This window comes from Vipera ursinii (assembly GCF_947247035.1).
Source record: "Vipera ursinii genome assembly, chromosome: 4".
NCBI classification, from domain to species: domain Eukaryota; kingdom Metazoa; phylum Chordata; class Lepidosauria; order Squamata; family Viperidae; genus Vipera; species Vipera ursinii.
Window position 1 is genome coordinate 55,635,866 of NC_139514.1, and position 21,748 is coordinate 55,657,613.

General features: G+C 40.5%; 1 protein-coding gene across 2 annotated transcripts in view; it reads left to right on the plus strand.

Moving 5' to 3' along the window:
* ABCG1 (ATP binding cassette subfamily G member 1) overlaps positions 1-16,041 on the plus strand; it is a 62,297-nt gene extending 46,256 nt beyond the window's left edge. For both annotated transcript variants that reach the window (XM_083362371.1, XM_083362372.1), the window contains exons 8-15: positions 997-1,111; positions 3,013-3,161; positions 4,934-5,035; positions 6,543-6,711; positions 8,842-8,942; positions 13,652-13,810; positions 14,098-14,216; positions 15,104-16,041. In XM_083362371.1, the coding sequence (XP_083218497.1) occupies positions 997-1,111; positions 3,013-3,161; positions 4,934-5,035; positions 6,543-6,711; positions 8,842-8,942; positions 13,652-13,810; positions 14,098-14,216; positions 15,104-15,332 (1,143 nt within the window). In that variant the 3' untranslated portion in view covers positions 15,333-16,041. The remainder of the gene's footprint in view (positions 1-996; positions 1,112-3,012; positions 3,162-4,933; positions 5,036-6,542; positions 6,712-8,841; positions 8,943-13,651; positions 13,811-14,097; positions 14,217-15,103) is intronic.
* The last annotated feature ends 5,707 nt before the right edge of the window (positions 16,042-21,748 follow it).

Below are 21,748 nucleotides of genomic sequence, written 5' to 3' on the forward strand. Positions count from 1 at the left end.
TAAGACATGAGGTGTTGCTGAGTTCACACACATTTCCATTCATACAGCTTTTTAACTCTCACTCAAGCTTTCTCAGACATTTTGGACTTTTATTATATTCCACATACGATATGTGGAATATATCGTTTATGCAAATGTACTTAAGACATCCTTTATTTTGCTGGATGTCTAAGGAAATGTTTCTTCAAACTGCCTCTGTGAAGTGGTGCCCTGTTTTTCTTCAAACAAGCAGAATGACTGCTTTGCTTGACGGCAATAGCTGCTGTTCATTTAATCTGTTCACTGAGATAGATCAGCCTTATCATAACTCTTCATGAAGGTGGCTGAATGTAATTCTGTGAAGATAGGGCAAAACATATTTGTGAGGTGAAGCAACTCTTTGGGTAGATTGTCAATAATTTGTATGGTTTAACAATTCATATCAAAATAAAATTAGTAATCTGTGTGTAATTAGATAAAAGTATTTAACATATTGAAATTTGTCAGCCGTTAAAATAGAATAAAATAGAATTAGGAAATTGTTGAGAAATTGAAGACATTGAGATTGTGTATTTAGGAAAATTGTGATGAGAGAAATGGGATTAGAGATTACCTTAGATCTGAATTAGCCCTAGTGTGCATACATGCTAACATATGTAACAAATAATTTTGTTAATTAAAATTTAGGGCTAATTTAAAGCTACACCTGAGAAAATTGTTGATATGAAAATGTTGTACAATAAGAGTAGACATTAGAAAAATAGATGCTTTTTACGTATATGAGGAGAGAGTTCAATAAATTAAAATGCAAGAAATATCTTCCAGTAGTTAAACCTAGAAACACATATCATATACTGTAAAATCCTATTACTTCTTAGTAAGTTTGTTAACATCCTGCAGATTTAACTATGTCAGTGTTTCTCCTTTCACTTAGATATTTTTTAATAAGATTGCACACCATAATTCTGAAGCTAGACAGGAAGATTCTTTATAATTTCTTGTTTTTCTTTATTTCAGCTCTATGTCTTGAGCCAAGGGCAATGCATTTACCGTGGGGAAGTATTAAACCTAGTCACTTATTTGAGAGATTTGGGTTTAAATTGTCCAACATATCACAATCCAGCAGATTTTGGTGAGCAAAATGATAGAGGTTCTCACTTTCTTTCACAAGTTTTTGGGAATGATACTGAATTTCTGTGTGTGCTGCTTGTCTGTGTTTGTGTCTGTATCCAGGGGTAGGCAACCTTGGCTCTTTTATGACTCATGGACTTCAACTCCCAGAGTTCCTGAGCCAGCATGGCTCAGCTTGGAAACCTCTTCCTTTCCCCTCAGCATGGCTGGCTCAGGAATTCTGGGAGTTGAAGTCCACAAGTCATAAAAGAGCCAAGGTTGCCTACCCCTATAGGTTACCTATACCATATATACCTGTTGTTGTTAGCTGCGAAGTCATGTCCAACCCATCGCAACCCTATGGATAACGTTCCTCCAAACCTTCCTGTCCTCTACCATCTTCTGGAGTCCATTTAAGCTCATGCCTACTGCTTCAGTGACTCCATCCAGCCACCTCATTCTCTGTCGTCCCCTTCTTCTATTGCCCTCAATCTTTCCCAGCATTAGGCTCTTCTTCAGTGCATGGTAATTATATGTATATATTTCTTGATATCTTATACCCCCTAGTGGTATATACAATTGCCAGATCTAGTTCATTAAAAAAACCCTCTTTGAAATAAAACTAAGAGCAAGTAAAATACAACAAAGCTGTATTTGCTGATTTTTCCCTCTTCTCTTTTATGATTAAAAATGCAGAAGCTCAAGACATGCTTTATTTGGGGGATAAATTCATATTCCTATTGGAAATAAACATAAATTCAAGAGGATATGGCAGTCACAATCAATTTACATTAATTGATGGTATACTTTACATATTGAAAATAGAATTTAATTAGGAAGGTGAAATATCCATGACAATGTTTTTGAAATATTTTCCTTTAGAGGTGTTCTTCTCACCTGGAGTAAAGAATAGCATACTGAAGTGTGCTTTAAAAAAATAATAATTTGTAGTAATGTTGATTATTAAAGCTATCTGCAGGGATATTGAAATAAAGTTCACATTTAAATTGGTTGATTGATCAGCCATAATTTTTTTAATCATTTTAAACAATTTCAGAAATTCTGAAGTTTCTTAAACTTTGTTTCCTCTCCATAGTTACCTGTTTTTCACAAACTGTCCAATAATATGCCTGTAAATTGGCAGCTCTAACCCTAAACTTTCATGTTAATTATATCATCTGAACTATCTACATTCATTCAAGGTCAGTTTGTGACCCCTAGAAATATGTTTATGACATACAGTATTTCTCTATTTATAGCCAGGCAGGAAGTATTTTCTAATTCCTGATGTGATTCTCAGATCTTTTGTAATTGCTGTGTTTTCCTTAATTTTCAATGGCTGCCATGTATCCAAACTATTGCTTCTAATTCCAGGATACTGTTTGTGCTTAAGTGGCTGACTTAAATGTTGAAATAATAGACAGTATAGTTTTATCAGATAAGCTGGAACTCAGTTTCCTATCTTTAAAATTCCAATGGACATTAGCCTTAATTAAAATTATGAACTGTATGTCATAAAAAATTGTGGTTACAGTATTGTTTTCAAATGCATGCCAAATGCTTTCGAGTGGCAATAGCCTTTTTGATATAGGGGTGGTGGTGGTCAGTCAGGGCATTATGATGCAAGTCCTGTCCCTTTTCCAATGTCACCCATGTCACAGCATCACAATGCAATCTGCTACAGGTGTGGCCCAAATAGCTGAGGTTAGTGGCAGAATTTTGCAATGCGTTAGCATGCTGATGAAAATGGCAAGTTCCGTAGTAGACGCTTCTGCACTTTGTCTTGATGGTTGGCAAACTCCACAAATTCATGCGTGCCTGACAACTAGGAATAATGCTTTTGATAGGGTATTATTCTAATAAAGTATCTGGCTTTTACTCTTCTACGTAGCAGGATTAAATAGTTTTTTTCTACCTGTTTAGTGATGGAGGTTGCCTCTGGTGAATATGGAGATCAGAACAGCAGGCTTGTAAGAGCCGTGCAAGAGGGAATGTGTGATGCAGATTACAAGAGAAACTCTGGAGGAGAAAATGAACTTAACCCCTTTTTGTGGCACAAACCATCAGAGGAGGTAATTCAAAGTAAAGGAGATCAAGTCAGGCACTGTAGCTCTTTGAGTTCTTTAGTTTTCAGCCCTTCCTTCGGCTGGGAGTCAGGTGACATATAAATTTATTATTATTATGGTTCATCACATAGCAAGACACATATTTAGAGTGGACTTGGTATTTTTACCCACTTATTGAATATTATTACTATTGAATTATTTCTAAATTGTAATAAAAAGTGACTCAGCAATTAGTTCTACAATTAAACAACCACCCCCCCCATCATACAGGGCTGCATCTCAGGTAATTTTTGTCCCAAAGGTTTTATATGCCAACACGAACAGTTGAACTGGGCCCAGAAAACAGCCAGCAACAAGCATGGCTTTTTTCTTTGTAGAAATAAACTCCCCAAATTTTAGTGCCAAATTCTGGCCCCTCTGCAGTTTAAGACTATCGTCAAGGATGATCTCACAACGAATGATTTGTAATAATCTAGTTTTGTGACTACTAGGATATGTGTTACTAATTTGAGGTCTTTCTTCTCCCGATAGAAGCAAAATTGGTTTAACAGTCGGTATGGTAAAAAGACTCCCATGCTACAGATGACATGTGGCTGTTCAGCATGAAAGCTAGATCCAGGAGCACCCATAGACTGCCACCCTGTTCTTAAAGTGGGAATTCCAGTCCATCCAGAATAGGTTTATGTCTGAAATTCAATCCCTGTAATTAGTAACACTGAGTTTAATTTCAGTTCTTTTTCCTGTCCATTAAAGTTTGGTGAAACACAAAGGAAGTGACAGATTAAAATTATAGCTGATGTAAACGTCTAAATTATTTTTAAGTGTAAAATTCTAATATGCCGAATCTTGATATCATGTGAAGTATTTTATTCAAAGTATTTACAGTCTTTCACTGAAACATCTTTCTCACCTGGAACAGAAGAGAAATCAAGTCTGTGACAGACTAGGAAAGAACTTCTCATGCATGGATAAATAGATCACTAGTTGTTAGTGGTAACAACTTTAATGTTGTTTAATGTTGTTGAGAAGGAGCTATATCTCAAAAAAAGAATTGTTTTAAATTCAAGTGGTTGAGTTCTGTTTAGAAAGTTAAAGATTAGTTGGCTAGGTCTTAAATCTAAATCAACAACTCTTTTTCTAAAAATTGTAAATTTGAGCCAACCTGTCATACATTATTTCAATTTAAGTTCCATTAAAATCTAGTCTGATATTAAGCAATGGATTCTAATGGCCAACGATTCACTGAACTAAATTATTTGACTGTGTGCTGAATCCAGGTCAAACATCATTGCTGCAGCCCAGAAGTGGGGGAGCTTCAGTTAAATTCAGTATGTTGGAAATGATATACATTAGTGTTCCGCCTTCTGAGAAGTCTGCTGATACAAATGTAGGTCTAGCGCAGTCTGACCTGATTTTGTGCCAGCATTGTGGATGTTTCTCTGATAAGGCTGTGCTTGGTTATTTTCCTGGCTCATCTTGGCATTTTTGCCCATATATTTTGTTATTTCACAACATTGTCTTTCTGCTAGAATATCTTAAAAATCAGTGGATATGATTTCAACCCAAAAATAACCCAGCCAGTGTATTTTTCTTAAAAAAAATATTTTGCCCTTCAATAGGAACCAACTGCAACAAACCAAGTTTGAATTCAATATCATGCTTACTTAAACGCTAGACAGCAAATTTGTAGAATCAAAGTTATGTTCATTGATATTGCTGTTGAAACCCGAGAAACAATACAAACCAAAGATTTCTTTTCCACTTGTGTTTTGCACCAGGATTCTTCATCCATGGAAGGTTGTCATAGCTTCTCAGCCAGCTGTCTTACTCAGTTTTGCATACTGTTCAAAAGAACTTTTCTCACCATAATGAGGGATTCGGTAAGGCTCAGATTTTAACTAAAAGAAAGAAAAGTGCATTGTAAACAATCAGTTTTGGCCTATGAAGCCATATTACTGATATCAAGTGCCTAAAATAAAATAAAATAAAAAAGATAGGTACTTTTAGTGTTGCATAATTGAATCATTGCATCTCAAAACTCAGGAGATGTAAATGGAACTATGGATATTAAGCTTTATATGGATGTATAATGTGCTTTAAATAATACTAAGAACGTTATTAGCATTTAAGCCTCTGTTTCTTTCCCCGTCTCTTTTGAGCTACGACCTCTGTAACATCATCCATGCTCTAAAAGGACTTCAATTTTGCTCCCTTCTAGTGCAACCCTATTGACCTTAATGAATGAGTACAAAATACTGGGAAATGTATGGAATTAAAATTCTAAAATGAACTGTAGCAAAATCTTTGTCCAGCCCTGTATTTTCTTCCCAAGTATATTTTCTTCTTTTTTATCTTCCCATCGCTCCCTCACTTTTGACTCACATCTGATAGTTATTGCAAATCTATTCCTTCTTTTTTCACCCTGGAAAATTTAGGAAGATACTTTAATTTTTTCACTAACTGAAAACATTACCTGGAAGCATTACGTACAAGAAGCCTCTTAGACTAGTAAAGGTAAAGTTTCCCCCGCACATGCGTGCTAGTTGTTTCCAACTCTAGGGGCCGGTGCTCATCTCCGTTTCAAAGCCAAAGAGCCAGCGCTTGTCCGAGGACGTCTCCGTGGTCATGTGGCCGGCATGACTAGACACCAAAGGCGCACGGAATGCTGTTACCTTCCCACTGTAGTGGTCCCTATTTTTCTACTTGCATTTTTATGTGCTTTCAAACTGCTAGGTTGGCAGAAGCTGGGACGAGTAACAGGCGCTCACTCTGTTACGCGGCACTCGGGATTCGACCCACCAAAATCCCGAGTGCCGCGTAGCAGAGTGAGCGCCTGTTACTCGTCCCAGCTTCTGCCAACCTAGCAGTTCGAAAGCATGTAAAAATGCAAGTAGAAAAATAGGGACCACTACGGTGGGAAGGTAACAGCGTTCCGTGCGCCTTTGGCGTCTAGTCATGCCGGCCACATGACCACGGAGACGTCCTCGGACAAGCGCTGGCTCTTCGGCTTTGAAATGGAGATGAGCACCGGCTCCTAGAGTCGGAAACGACTAGTACGCATGTGCAGGGGAACCTTTACCTTTACCTCTTAGGCTAGACTAGTACAAAAATCACATTGTTTTAGAAAATCGTTTGCATTCTCTCTTCCATGCTATACGGAGAACATCGTCTTGTCTGTCATTCAGCATGTGTGTATGCTGTATAGACCACGGGTAGGCAACCTCGGCTCTTTTATGACTCATGGACTTCAACTCCCAGAATTCCTGAGTCAGTCCATAAGTCATAAAAGAGCCGAGGTTGCCCACCCCTGGTATAGACATTAGCATGCTATGGGATTTCCTAACTCAAAAATATTCTTAGCTCAAAGATACTTTTCCCTCCTAACAGGTCCTGACACATCTGCGGGTAACATCTCACATTGGAATTGGACTTCTGATAGGCTTGCTGTATTTGGGGATTGGAAATGAAGCAAAGAAAGTCCTCAGCAATTCTGGCTTCCTCTTTTTTTCCATGTTGTTTCTTATGTTTGCTGCTCTCATGCCAACGGTCCTTACATGTGAGTAACCAGTGTCAGATAGCTGATTAAGCTTTAGCCAGCTGCTCCCCAAATACCCTGAACTTCAATTCCCCCAAATTCCTAGTCTTTGGTTACATTGGCAGGGAATCACGACAGATGATGTAAATGTTCATATGGCACCAGTGGTGGAAGCTTGGCAATATGCTAATAATTTGATAAGCCGCCTATTAAATAGTTTCAGTAATACTAGCAAAATTCCATGTAGTTGTTTTATGCATACATGCGCATGCACGCACACACGCGCACGGGCTGAGCCGCACTTTTGAGTTCATAGGAAAAAAAAAGACTGTACAGGCCTTTCAGCAGTGCATACATTATCATCATTTTCTGCCTTCTTATATGTGTTTCAAGGCAGTGAAGATGCCTAATACTCCTGCCATCTATTTCCCCCAAAATAATTACCCAACGAGGTGAGTTAGTCTGAAAATGACTGCCCTCATGTCCCGCAGTCAGCTTTCTGTCTGCATTTGCTGAACCCAATGTGTCTTTTTTGTGGCGTAGGTGGCAGGTGATCCCAAGAAAAGACATATAGTTCATCCACACATCCACTTTTCTCCCATCCTGACAGTTAGAACAATTAACCAGTGGAACAACCTGCCTCCAGAGGTGGTGAATGCTCCAACACTGGAGGTTTTTAAGAAGAGACTGGACAGCCATTTGCCTGAAATGGTATAAGGTTTCCTGCCTGAGCAGGGGGTTGGACTAGATGACCTCCAAGGTCCCTTACAACTTTATTATTATTATTAATTATTATTATTATTATTATTATTATTATTATTATTATTATTATTATTATTATTATTATTATTATTATTATCTATAAGTTGGCAGGAAAAAAATGTGTATAAATTGCAGTAGTCCCAGAGTTTTACAGGTTTTCAGCAATGAGACTGAGCAGCATTTACAGTGTTTGCAATGTGGTGTAAGTTCAGGAGAGTGATAGGTACCTGAAACATGCATTTGTTTAAATCTTGCTGAACCTAGGATTACCAGTTGATCATTCAAGCGCTCCTTCCTATTTCCCATATGTGTTTCCTTGTTCTTCCACTGGGGGGTATTGTCAGATAACTTCCCATTTTCATACAATCCAGCTACTCTCACTTAGCTTAGTTAATGAAAGATAGCTCTATCTACAAAACAATTTTAAAAAACCAACAGAAGAATTTGGGTTGGGGCAGATTAGAGTGTTTTAAAATACTACCTTTATAATCAGTAGCAAATGATGGTTCCCAATCAAGATTCAGGAAAAATATTCTAAAATCTACCACTTTGGCTAGCACCCTTTCACCAACAAACATGAGAACAATGAAAGCAAGCTTGTTTACCAGCTAAAACTCTTCCCCTTCTCTGACCATTTATTCCCCTTCCCTCTGGTTAATCAGCTAGTCTGGTTTTAGCAGCCTTTCATCCTAATCCTTTTTGCTTACTATAAGGTAAGTGAATTCAGCAGCCAAAAGAGAGAACTAGTCTTCCAAGCTAATCCTTGTCTTTCTTTGCTAAATCTGTGCAACTAAGAGGGAAATTGTCTTTTCACTTTAGGGTTTTAAAGTGCCAACAGCTGCTCCAAAATGGAGGCTGGGATTGCTGCAAAGGGATTGCTTATCAAACAATCCCTTTGATCAACAAACAATGTACAATCATGTATAAAGGGTTACTAAAACTTATTATTTAACAGAACATAATCTTCCAGTAGTCAATGGGTTGTGAAACTCTTAAGGTTTCTGGTTCATGTCTAGGATCAATTGTCCATCTGTATTTACTATTACTTTTGCCAAAAACAACTGTCTTTGTTTTATTATAATTTATCTTCCATTTCCCTCCTTTTTCCCACAACAAGTCTGGTTAGTAATTTGCTAAAGCCAATTTCAACACAGGAAATAAGAGCCATGTCATCAGCATATATTAATACTGGCATTTTCTATCCATTAAATAAAAGGGAGAAAATACACTGTGACTTCATGACCATTGTAATATCATTAATGTAGAAATTAAATAAGAAGGGAGCAAGTAAACAGCCCTGTTTAACTCCTCTTTTAAATATGGCATTAATTTCTAGAATTGCTTTGGATTTTCTGTATTTCAAGTGCTATTTTTATTTTTTTTGTATAGTTCCTCTTGAGATGGGAGTATTTCTTAGAGAACATCTGAATTATTGGTACAGTCTGAAGGCTTATTACTTGGCTAAAACTATGGCTGATGTCCCTTTTCAGGTAAATCTCTCTCTGTGCCTCATGTTTAATTTAGGACAGGAAGATAGATAGCAATAGTAATCAAATGAAATTTTCTTACGTGGCTTGCAAAATGCAATATGTCATTTCATCAGGAGTATGAATTAATACTGCTACAAATCCTTTTATAGTACATAAATATATGCTGTGTGGCAGTGATGGTGAACCTTTTAGAGATCAAGTGCCCCAAAACCGCCCCACCCCATCCCTCCGCCCCACCCCGTCCCCTGCAGGGCTACACACTGCCTCCACGGCCCGCTGCAGCAGATCACCCAGGCAGCTCAGCAGCGCCATGATGGCCACGCCCTCTGCCCATGCCCCGCAGCATCATCTGCATGTGACAGGGTGCGAGGGCAGAGTCTTGTCCCCATTGCCTGGCTGCCATGTCCTTGGCTACAGTGCTTGCTTGTGCCGCGCTGAGGGGTGACTCTCCTCTAGGGGGGGCGGCTGGTGAGGAGGGGGCTGTGGAGGGAAGTGGGGCTGGTGCAACGGTGCACATGCCCACAGAGAGGGCTCTGAGTGCCCTTCCTGGCACGCATGCCATAGGTTTGCCAACAGTTGTAAATATTTTCTTTTTATTATACACTGGAAAACGAGATAGCCAAATTGCATTTTAGAATTATGCCAAGAAATGAAATTTAAATAACAGATGGATGGTTTCATGAATCACTTTCCAGTAACTGCCAAATTTTGAGGAAAAGATAAACCAGCTATATTTGAGTTGCAATTAGGTTAAATCTGTAAGCTGCCTAGAGTTGCCTTATCAGGGGGATGAGCTACATCTAAATTAAATTTATATATTTATATTATATTTATATTTATTAGATTTTTATACCGCCCTTCTCCCGAAGGACTCAGGGCGGTGTACAGGGCAATAAATATCAAAATACGAAATACAAAAGTTAAAAACATTAAATAATTATGCCCGATGTAGTACATTGGTTAAAATCTGCAGCGTATTCCTACAAATGACAGCTGTCACAGGCCACTCCACATGGCCGCACTGACAGCTGTCAAAAGGATCGCGCATGCGCAGTCGCGCTCCACGGGCTGTCAAAACCGCCCCACGCGGCCGTTTGACAGCTGTCAAAAGCCACGCATGCGCCCCAGTCCGCAAGCTGTCAAAACAGCAGAAGCTGCGAACTGTCAAAGTGGCGGCAGCCGCTGAGCTGTCAAAATGGCGCATGCGCCTAGGCCGCATATTCTGACAGGCGCTAGCTGTCAAAATGCCGGCTAGAGATTCTGACCCCGGCTGCTTGGGCAGCCAGCTGACAGGATTTCCCCAGCCAACGCGCATGCGCTATCACTGGGGAAATGTCAAAGCTGCCAGCTGATTATTGGCACAGGGTCCCTCGGCGGGAAAACACCCGCCCCTGATTCGTCGACTTGTTTTACTGTTGCCTATATAAGGCCGTTGTAATCGCCCCGTTTCGTCCGGGCTATGTCAATAAACTTTTGAACCGAAGACGTCGTCTCTCTCGTCCTTGCCTCCGCCAATTCAAAATCCATGTTAAAACCCCAGACCCCAAACCCATCAGACCAGGCCGGATTGTTCAAATATGTTTTTAGATCACGTCGGAAGGAGTGAAGGTCGGGGGCCATCCGGAGCAAAACCGGTAAGCGGTTCCACAGGTCTGGCGTGCCCACAGAGAACGCCCTCCCCCTGGGGGTCACCAGTCAACATTCTCTGATCCGTGGCACCCTGAGTAGGCCCTCTCTGTGGGAGCGCACTAGACGGAGGGAGGTTGACGCCGGCAGCAGGTGTTGCCGTAGGTAATCCGGTCCCATGCCATGTAGGGCTTTATAGGTCATCACCAGTACCTTGAATCTCACCCGGAGGGCAACTGGAAGCCAATGCAGCTCACGGAGCAGAGGTGTAACATGGGAGTATCGGGAGACCCCCAACACAACTCGCGCGGCTGCATTCTGCACCAGCTGAAGCCTCCGAGTGGCCCTCAAGGGCAGCCCCATTTAGAGAGCATTGCAGTAGTCTAAACGAGAAGTCACGAGCGCATGAGTGACTGTACACAAGGCATCCCGGTCCAGATAGGGCCACAACTGGCGCACTAGGCGAACCTGGGCGAAGGCCCCCCTAGTCACAGCTCCTATATGATCTAAGGAGAGCTGTGAATCTAGGAGGACCCCCAAGTTGCGAGCCCTATCTACAGGGGGTAATAACTCACCCCCCATAGTAAGAGGTGGAATAATCTGAATTTCCCGAGATGCCGGCACGCACAGCCACTCAGTCTTGTCAGGGTTGAGCCGAAGCCTGTTCCTCCCCATCCAGACCTGGACTGCCTCCAGGCAACGGGACATCACGTCGAGGGCATCACTGGGGTGGTTTGGGGTTGAAATGAAAAGCTGGGTGTCATCAGCATACTGATGATACCCAACTCCAAAACCACGAATGATCTCACCCAGAGGCTTCATATAGATGTTGAACAGGAGAGGCGAGAGGACTGACCCCTGAGGAACTCCACAAACGAGAGGCCTCAAGGTCGACCTCTGCCCCCCTGCCAACACCAACTGCGAATGTCCCAGAAGGTAGGAGGAGAACCACTGAAAAACAGTGCCTCCCACTCCCAACCCCCTGAGACGTCGCAGCAGGATACCATGGTCGATGGTATCAAAAGCCGCTGAGAGATCTAACAGGACTAGGACAGAGGAACAACCCCTGTCCCGAGCCCGCCAGAGACCATTAACCAGCGCGACCAGTGCTGTCTCCATGCTGTACCCGGGCCTGAAACCCGATTGGTACGGGTCCAGATAATCAGCTTCCTCCAGGAACAAAGGGAGCTGATGCGCCACCACGCTCTCAACAACCTTCACAAGAAAGCGAAGGTTGGAGACCAGACGAAAGTTGTTTAATACAGCTGGGTCCAGGGCAGGCTTCTTGAGGAGGGGTCTCATCACCGCCTCCTTCAAGGCGGTGGGAAAACTACCCTCACTCAAGGAAGCAGTTATCACTGCCTGGAGCCAGCCTCATGTCCCATCCCGAGCCGCATAAACCAGCCAGAAGGGGCACAGGTCCAACAAACACGTGGAGCTCAGCTTCCCCATGATCCTGTCCACGTCTTCAGGAGTCACAGGATCGAACTCCTCCCAGATATCATCAACAAGACTGCCCATGTCCTCATCGTCAGACTCTGCCCAGTCGGAGTTCAAACCGGTCCGGATCCAAGCAATTTTGTCCAACAGATGTTGACTAAACTCCTCGGCATGACCCTGCAAGGGCTCCTCCCTCACCTCCTGATTAAGGAGGGAGCAGGTTACCCTAAACAGGGCAGCCGGGCGATTATCTGTGGACGTGATGAGGGTAGCAAAGTAGTTAGACCTTGCCGTCCTCATTGCCGCGAGATAAGATCTTGTAAAAGACCTTAGTCACAATTGGTCGGATTCAGACCGGCTGGATCTCCAACAGCTGTCTAGGCCCCGTCTCCGATGCTTCATCTTCTGGAGCTCCATAGAAAACCATGGAGCCCACTGGGATCTGTACTGGGTCAGGGGCCGCATGGGTACAACTCGGTCGAGTGCCTCTGTGGCTGCCTTTTCCCAGGCTTCCACTAGGGCATCGGCCGAGCTGTGAGCGAAGGAGGCAGGTGGGGACCCAAGCACCACCTGGAACTGCTCAGGGTCCATTAAGCACCTAGGGCGGAACCATCTCGTTGGTTCAACAACCCAAGACGGGGAGTGGCAAAACGGAAGACCAACCGCAGGAGATGATGATCGGTCCATGACAGGGGCATAACAATTGGGGAACCCCCACCCAGATCATCTAACCACCGTCCAGATAGAAAAACCAAATTGAGTGTGTGACCCCCCCATGAGTTGGACCCTGAATAACTTGCATCAGGTCCATGGCCATCATGGAAGCCATGAACTCCCGAGCTAACTCAGATGATCCCCCCAGGGATGGTAGATTGAAGTCACCCAAAATCATAAATTTGGGGAACTCAATCACCAACCCCGAGAGGATGTCGAGAAGCTCAGGCAGGGCTGCTGCTATGCGACTAGGTGAAAAGTACACCAGCAGCAAGCCCAACTGAGCCCTAGGGCCACATCTCAGGAGGAGAGACTCACACCCGGCTATTTGGACAACGGTGGCCTCCCGCAGACATAAGGTCTCCCTCATGACTACCGCCACTCCTCCACCCCTACCTTGAGCCCGAGGCCGGTGCAGCACCCGGAAACCTGATGGGCAAAGATCAACCAGAGGGACACCACCCTCTGGGCCCAACCAGGTCTCTGTAAGTAAATAATAAAACTTTAGGCACGTGCAGAGCACGTAACGTAATATGTTTCATTCTATGTGCCTGGGCAAACAAAACACTCTCTTCAAATTATCAAAGTAGCTGTATTTTTCACAAGGCTGGTGTCTGCTCCTGAAGCTACTCCAGTGGTCTCCATCTATATGTACATGCCAACTATTTCATAAACTAGAGTTCTACTCCGGAAAAATCCCGATAGGACGTGACTCATCTGATAAGAAGTAGGAAAAGTACTATAGTGTCTGACTTCTCATGTGCATTGGTAGATACAGGAACTAATAATACCATTCAGCTCATAAAGACAATGAGATAGGACACCCATCTCTCTCTCTCTCTTGTCTTCTTGATGTTAAATAGGGATATATTTCCTCCCTTTACTTTTGACTTAACAGAGCACCATATTCTGTTATTTGTCTACTACAGATTATGTTTCCTGTGGCTTACTGCAGCATTGTGTACTGGATGACAGCGCAGCCCTCTGATGCTCTGCGATTTCTCCTGTTTGCAGCACTGGGGACCATGACATCACTGGTGGCTCAGTCCCTGGGACTTCTGATTGGAGCAGCATCCAACTCACTTCAGGTCTCTTCTGCTTTATGTGATCTTCTGTATCTCTTTCTTTGGTGAGCCTGGGTCAACCTGATGCCCTCCAGTGGGCTTGGGATTTCCAGTTCCATTCTTCCCAGCCAGCATAGCCAAAGCTTGGGGAATTATGTATTGGTAGCTGGAATTGAACTGTACTCATTATGTTTTTGCAGTCCGTGCCATATGTCACTGAAACAGTTTTTTAGCCAGTATGATTCTCATCATAGTTTGATCCGAAGTTTGATTTGTTAATTTAAAAAAATATTTGTTTTTGTTTTTTTAAGGTGGCAACATTTGTTGGTCCTGTTACAGCAATCCCAGTTCTTCTCTTCTCAGGCTTCTTTGTCAGTTTTGATACCATTCCTGCTTATCTCCAGTGGATGTCCTACATGTCTTACGTCAGGTACGTTTGAAGGGCGTTTCTTGTTTTTTTCAAGCTAACTCTGCAAAGGCTCTATCTTTTTAGACCAGAGGTCCCCAACTTTTGGGGCACCATGGACCGGTTCCGAGGAGAAAGGTTTTCCACAGACCAGTGATTGCATGGTTTTGTGCCTGCATGCTTGCATCCTGTGGAGGGGGGCTTTGCTTGTTTGTGTGGACCGACTGCTGGCATGCCACGGACCGGTACCGGTCCATGGACTGGGGGTTGGGGACCCCTATTTTAGACCATTCTTTGGAATTTTATTTTCACAGAGCTAGCTATTTTCACCTTTAAGTATTATTGGTATGTGTATTTGTCTATATGCACAGGTATATGTGCTGTGCAAACCTGCATTCATGTGCTTCTAAAAAAAAAGATGAACGTGCATGAAAGCTGTATATAATTTCACTTTCTGGAGTCCAGATATGAGTAAGCCAGTTTGATCTGCTGGATATCTGAAATTGGACCTGAGTTGTACAGTCCGAGTTCAAAGCTTGCCTTAGCACAAACCCTTTGAGCTGCTTTGGTTCAAGTTTTCAGCCTAATAATCCAATACAACTCTCCTGACCATGAGAGGTAAAAAAAAAATCTCTGTTGAGAGACAACCCCTTTATTTTCAGTTGGAGAGGTGTTTTTTTTAAAAAAAAAAACCAAACATTTTTTGCATTAATTCAAATGTATGTTTTTTAATATATATAGTCTATTTCATTTCTTATTAACCCCCTTGAGTGATCAGTAGAACCAAAATATAAAGATTAATCAAATAATAATTCTGTTGCTATATACAGTATTTCTGGCATTTCTTCGCCAGTATGGTGTAGATCTGGGCTTGCTTTAAGTTTGACCTTGCAAATGATTCCTCCCCATAGGTATGGATTTGAAGGTGTCATTCTTTCCATCTATGGTTTGGATCGAGAAGATCTTCATTGTGACAAAGATGACACTTGTCATTTTCAGAAGTCAAAGGCTATCCTCAAAGAGCTGGATGTAGAAAATGCTAAACTTTATTTGGACTTCATTGTGCTTGGAATTTTCTTCATCTCCTTACGTCTCATTGCCTATTTTGTTCTCAGATACAAAATTCGAGCAGAGAGATAAGAGGACAAATGTGACAATGTGCAGTTCTAGAATGTGGCTCTTTGGTTGTGGCCGATGAGTTTTCAAAGCTCAGTTGCAAATCATGTTGTCGTCTGACCCTTAGAAGAACTAAAATGGAAACTTGTTTCAGTTTTGAAAAATGTCACTGCTGATCCCAAGAGTTTCCTCTCCTGGAAAGTATATTTCTTCTAAGGTAGCTGTAGTTCTGGCAACTAGACTGAGAATGTCTATCTTTTATTATAAGTGGAAAAACAGAAAATGTTCTGTCAACACTTCTTGCTGCATCTTATAAGTGTTTTCCCACAAGAAATTCCACAGTAGTCTACGCATTTTTCCAGTTGTATGAAAAGGTGCTCTTTAAACCGAATGCTTAAAAATAAAGAAGGTGAGAAATCTGATATTGGTTCTCCTTAATACCCATCTTTGGAGCTTTAATCATATGAGCTGGTCTCATGAACCAAATTTTTAATATTATATTATATTACAGTGAATGATGTAGAAGAATTTGAAAATCAAGATGAATACCCAGCTTCTTTCTCCCAGCATTCTGTTTTGTAGTGTCTGTTCAGTCTCATTTTCTTGGTGGAATTTCAAGTAGTCATTGTCTGTTTTATCTATTTTCTGTGAACGCAAAACCCGAAAGAGAGCAAATTGGAAACCAATCTCAAAGCCTATTTGAGTACTGTAGCATGTTTTTAATAATACATATTCTAAAACAGGAGTCTTCAAACTCAGCCCTTTTTTGACTCATGGACTTCAACTCCCAGAATTCCTCAGCCAGCATGCCTGGCTGAGGAATTCTGGGAGTTGAAGTCCATGAGTCATAAAAGGGCCGAGTTTGAAGACCCCTGTTCTAAAAAGAGAAAGGACTACCAGTAGTTTGGTGTTTGGTATATAATGAATGCTTAAGGACTTAGTTCAAAAGGTCATAGTCAAATGTATGTGCCCCTACCTAGCAATATACACAAACCTATTATTTTTGTTTTCACCAATTCTGAATGTCTCAAAAAGAAATTCAAATCATGCTACCTTCACATTCCAGCAAAGCTAGGTGATTTCAAACCCATTCATAGGCAGTTTTTCCCCCCTCACTCAACCTTTTGCTAGATTCCAACCAAATTAATCTAAACCGTTTTTGTTACTAGTTTGACATCTAATTTGATAAGTGAGATGTGTATACTGATGCCGATTATTAGAAGTGCCTACATCCTGATTTCAAATACTAGCTGTACATATAGCGCTTTGTCTCAGAACATTATTTGATAAAATTAACATTATAAGGAAAAAGACTAGCACTCCAGGCCAGTCTTATCTACCTCAGTGCAATGGACAGGTTGGTTTATTAGGGAAACCAATTAAGCTCTTTTCAATCCAAAACCGATTTCAAGTTGTCTGTTCAGAAACCAGATCAAATTGCTGTTTCCAACAGAGGCTGTTGTTGAATGGATACTAAATCACTAAAGCCAGATCTGTAGAGTTAAGCTAGAGCATCAAAGCAAAAGAAATAGAAATTGAAACAAAAACAAGGCTATAAGTTTGAAGATAAATTAGTTTTATTCATATTATAAGATTTTCCCCTTCCACAGTTCTTCTAAACTAGTACATGTTTCTGAAGTGCATAGTTTACATTGCTGAAAAACAATCGAGTAATTGGGATTGTTTTTATTGGCAAAGCCAACATCCTTCTTTCCCTGTAATCCTGGTCTTAACTTTAGAGTAAAAAATAAAATAAAAACAGACCCTGTTCTTTAAATTAGCATGCAATTTTATCCATACCTATCAGAGGATTCAAATCTCCACCGCTAATTAGGTACTTGTAGGTCTGTATCCAGAAACCATGAAGAACGTACTTTGTAAATCAGCAGCTGATATGTAACAACATTTGTGATTAGCACAGACCATCTCCAAGAATGTGATTACATACCTTCAACAAGAGAACTTTTCTCATGCCCTTTGGAGGATCATTGGCCTCAAAACCAGTCAATGGGTTGTGATGGACTACCACCAGATTTGGAAGAGTCACACAAGAAGTGCTTTCCTAGAAAGTCCTCAGGTGCTATCTGCTAATTGATAAGGCATTCACAGGCACTGAACATCCTTTCACGGAATACTGCAGATACTGCTGTACTGCAAGTGTAGGGATAAATCATTTATGGATTATATCTCTAAATATAACATTATTTTGTTACAGGAAACATGGGCCACAGAGGATTTGGGGCTTGATAATTTTTCAGTGCAATAGATTAAGAAAAGGGGGGGAGGCCAAGTGGTGGATCTTTTGAATAAGTGAGTAATCTAAAACCCTGTAATCAATTTGTAATGGTTGTAAGCCTTTGAGTTGGCCATCTTATTGTTAGAAACACCTTTCTCCCATCACAACTGTTACAAAACAGGTGAAAGAAAAGTGGCTTATGCTGGGAAAATTTGTGACATCCTTAATGATTTTTTTTTAATTTCCAGTGTGATGTATTCATTTTGGATAACATGGAATCCTTTCCATATTCTGATACTATATTGGATCAAGTCACTAATAAATTCCTAATTCTTTTGAAAAAGAAAGAACACAATCCATATTAAGTCTCTTTAAGTTCTGTTAGTTTGTAGATTACTTAAACTTGGCCACTTTAACTTGATTGTGTTGTTTCTAAGAGATTACCAGAGAATTTGTTAACATGCCAGGATTGTCTAGAATATCAAGTTTAAAAATACTGCGGTACTAGATATTGCAGTCCCATTCTTAAGCCAAAACTATAATTGGCATATTTTCACATCTGAATAAAATTCTGTTACAAGTTGTAAATCTACATGAATTATTTTCAGCAATGGAAACTGGATGTCATTACTGTGTGAAATTACTAAACACAAATGATTTCACACATGGCAAATGTAATATATATAAAAAAGCAAAACTTTCTTTTCTTGTTGACATCCCTGAAAATACCTTAAATATATTATGCAGTGAGAATCTAGAACAGACAAACATTATTAGGCAGTCACATACAGATATTACAACTAAGGTTTGTTCAGGACCTCCCTTGCTTTTCATTTGGAGTAGTGGGCATGTCTGTTTCACACACTTTGGGAGTGCATTGCAGGAGGGAAGGATTCAGGATTGCTCTGTCTTACTGGCTTTTGTGTTTCAATCTGAAAACAAAAGACACTCATGGTATATTGCTACAGACAAGCAGGAATCTTGTCCCTCTCCCCCATGAATAAAACTTATTGATTGCATATATATTTGCATATATCTGAGCTTGGCTTGGAAACCCAACTAAATATGTGGGGAACACCCTGGTTGAGTTCATACAACACACTAAACTACAAAGCAGCTAATCACAATTTAGCTCAATGCATGGTGAAACTCCAGCCTGTGAAGCTAATTTATGATTCACTGTGTTTGTTATACGAATCCAGAAAATTGGATCAGTGGGGTCAACTATGATTCCAATAAACAAGCTTAAGCATGTCATGCAAATATAGCCATTTGGTTTATTGTATTTTTACGTGAAACTTGCTATTTTCAGAAATACCAGAACAAGAATATAGAGAGATCACGAAACTTTTCAGTTAATGTGCATGTTATTAGTTGCACGCTATTCATATCCTGCTTTTCTTTTAGGAAGTATATTCTACTGAGCAACTTGTCTAAGCATTGCTGAAATTTTGCTAAACCCCCTACTCCAAAAACAGCCCAACAAAAATTCTTATCTGTCCTTTTAGAACAAATAATGAATTATTATTATTATTATTATTATTATTATTATTATTATTATTATTATTATTATTATTATTATTATTATTATCTGAGGCATCTTTAATAGTGAGAGAGGAATTGTCAGCCGTATGTGAGTATCAACGTGACAGTATTTTTGATACCCTTTGTTTTTAAATTATACCTTCTGTGCAATGTAGATTCTTAGTTGTGGTGAGTTGCTGCTCTAAAAACCTACTTACTTATTTAAGACATTTGTGTGTATGTGTGGTTTTCCTTTCTTTTCTTCTTTTTTAAGAAAAGCAAAAGTCAATGCAAGTAATTTCAAAACCTCAGCGTGCTAAAGAGTGCATTTACTGTATAATAACTGTTCTTCTGTCTTGGTTGTGTAATGCACACTGCATTACTTTGGATTCCAGTTGGTTTTGCTATTCTAAAGACTGCTGCTGCTTGCACGCTGTGATACATTTGCACTGTTGTAGATACATGTAAACATTGTCTTTTTTCCAGGTGGCTTGTTTATCTTTTATAGTTCTGATGATAATAACTAACTGAATGATGAGTACTTTGATTCATGTATTAGAAGATTTAGGATGTTGGGCATTCTAATTCTGTATTTTGCATAAACTTAACAAGATGCTTTGTATATTTCTGTATAGTTGATTTCCTGTAGAATATTTGTATGTGCATTATTTTCCAGGTTAGAGCTCATTTTCTGAAAATGGAGAAAGAATCCTTATGATAATGCAACAAAGGAATAATTAAATAAAAGCACTGATATTTTCAAACCGCTGTCTTTGTCCTGTTTCACTGAGCCTTCAGTTTTCAGCTTTTGAAGCTTTCCTTATCCCAGTATTACCTAAGGATCCCTTTTAAACATTTCTTTTACCTCTTCTTTGTCTTTCTCTCTGTGCTTCCTGTTGCTCTCCTTAAAATTCATGAGGCATAAGCCAACGAAAACAAATTATGAGTTCTAAACAGTGGTGGGATTCAGATATGTTAACCACCGCTTCTCTGTGTGGATGCCGCTTCCGGAAGTCCATTCTGGGCCTGGGCAACAAAAAAAATTAGCTACCGGTTCTGCCGAACTGGTGCGAACTGGCTGAATCCCACCCACTGGTTCTAAACAGGAAGCAGGATCATAATTAGATGATCCAATAAATATAAGTTGGCCTGTAAGCAAAAAGCAGCTTTCTCTTTATGCTGTTTTTTTTAGAATATAGCCAAAGATTGTACACTAGAGGGTGCTGCATTCTTCAATAAGCAATGAAATTAAGTCTTGCTTACATTTTTCTCAAAACATTTCTCTATAGCAGTGGTAGCAAACCTAAGGCATGCATGCCAGAGGTGGCACTCAGAGCCCTCTCTGTAGGCAAGTGCACCGTCACTCCAGCCCCGCCTCCCCTTGTGGCCCTCTCCTCACCAGCAGCTCCTCCGGAGGAGAGTTGCGGAGCAGTGCAGCCAAGGACATGGCAGCCGGGCAGCAGGGACAAGACTCCACCCTCGCGCCCCATCATGCGCAGATGATGCGGGGCACAGGCATGGCCACCATGGGCGATCTGCTGCGGGTCATGGAAGCGGTGGGTGGCCCTGTGGGCGGGGGCAGTTTTTAGGCACTTGGTCTCTAAAAGGTTCACCATCACTGCTCTATAGAGTATTCTGCTCCCATGTTTTGGTATTTCCAGGGGAGAAAAGAGAATAAAACTGTATACTTTTTATTTTTTAAAAAAATATTTTTTTAAAAAAGTAAAATATATAAAAATGTATACATTTTTATTTACATTACACTGTGTTTACTTCCAGGGAAACTTCCAGGAAAGCTTTTTAAATGAAAATATTGTAGCTAAAGTGAAGATGGAGTTCAGAACAACAAAAAAATTGAGATGCCTGAAGTTTTCCTCTCCATGACTATTTCTCTTTAACAACATTCCCTTTATCTAGCCACCACTACACCTTAACACATTGGGAATATGGAACAGGCTTCTGCTACAAAAGTCTCCAAAAAGTTTTCATAGATCCTCCTAGCATTTCTGATATGGCAGAGGGTTGAGTAAAGCTTTCCCTTGTGTTGAGTTCAATTTCTGATGATTACATAGGCTAGCATGGTGTTTGTTCCAAGTTGCGATGATAGCAAATGTGTCAGTACATCGTAGCTCAAAGGATACAACTCTGTACTCAAGTCACATCTGATGCTATCATTTGCCCACCCCATCCCATACCAATACTTGCAAAATTCCAAATTATGAAGAAACCACATATTACTTGTGTACAAGCCCAATTATGGATAAACCAACTTTTGAATTTTTAACTAAAATATAGATAAATATGTTCCACCCACAAACAGGCCAATCCTCCAGATGTTTATGTCTTAATTTTCATAGATGGTTTATTTGTGATTATCTATTTTTCATGGTATTCTGGTTAAAAATTCCAGGGTCTGCTTATCTATGGATGGGTTTATATGCAATTACATACAGAGCATATGAGGATTAAGTCTTATAGTATATGCTCACAGATAGGTCCATCTCCAGATAAGTCAAACCCAATTTTTGGAGTGTATTTTGGCACCTAAAATTCTGCACTTATTCACAAGTATATATATGTTCTGGGTGGCATGTGAACAATTTTGCCTGGGTTTGGAACCCAACCAGGTTATAATAACTTTGGTGAGAAAATTCTAGTGGCTACTAATACTGTAGGCCCT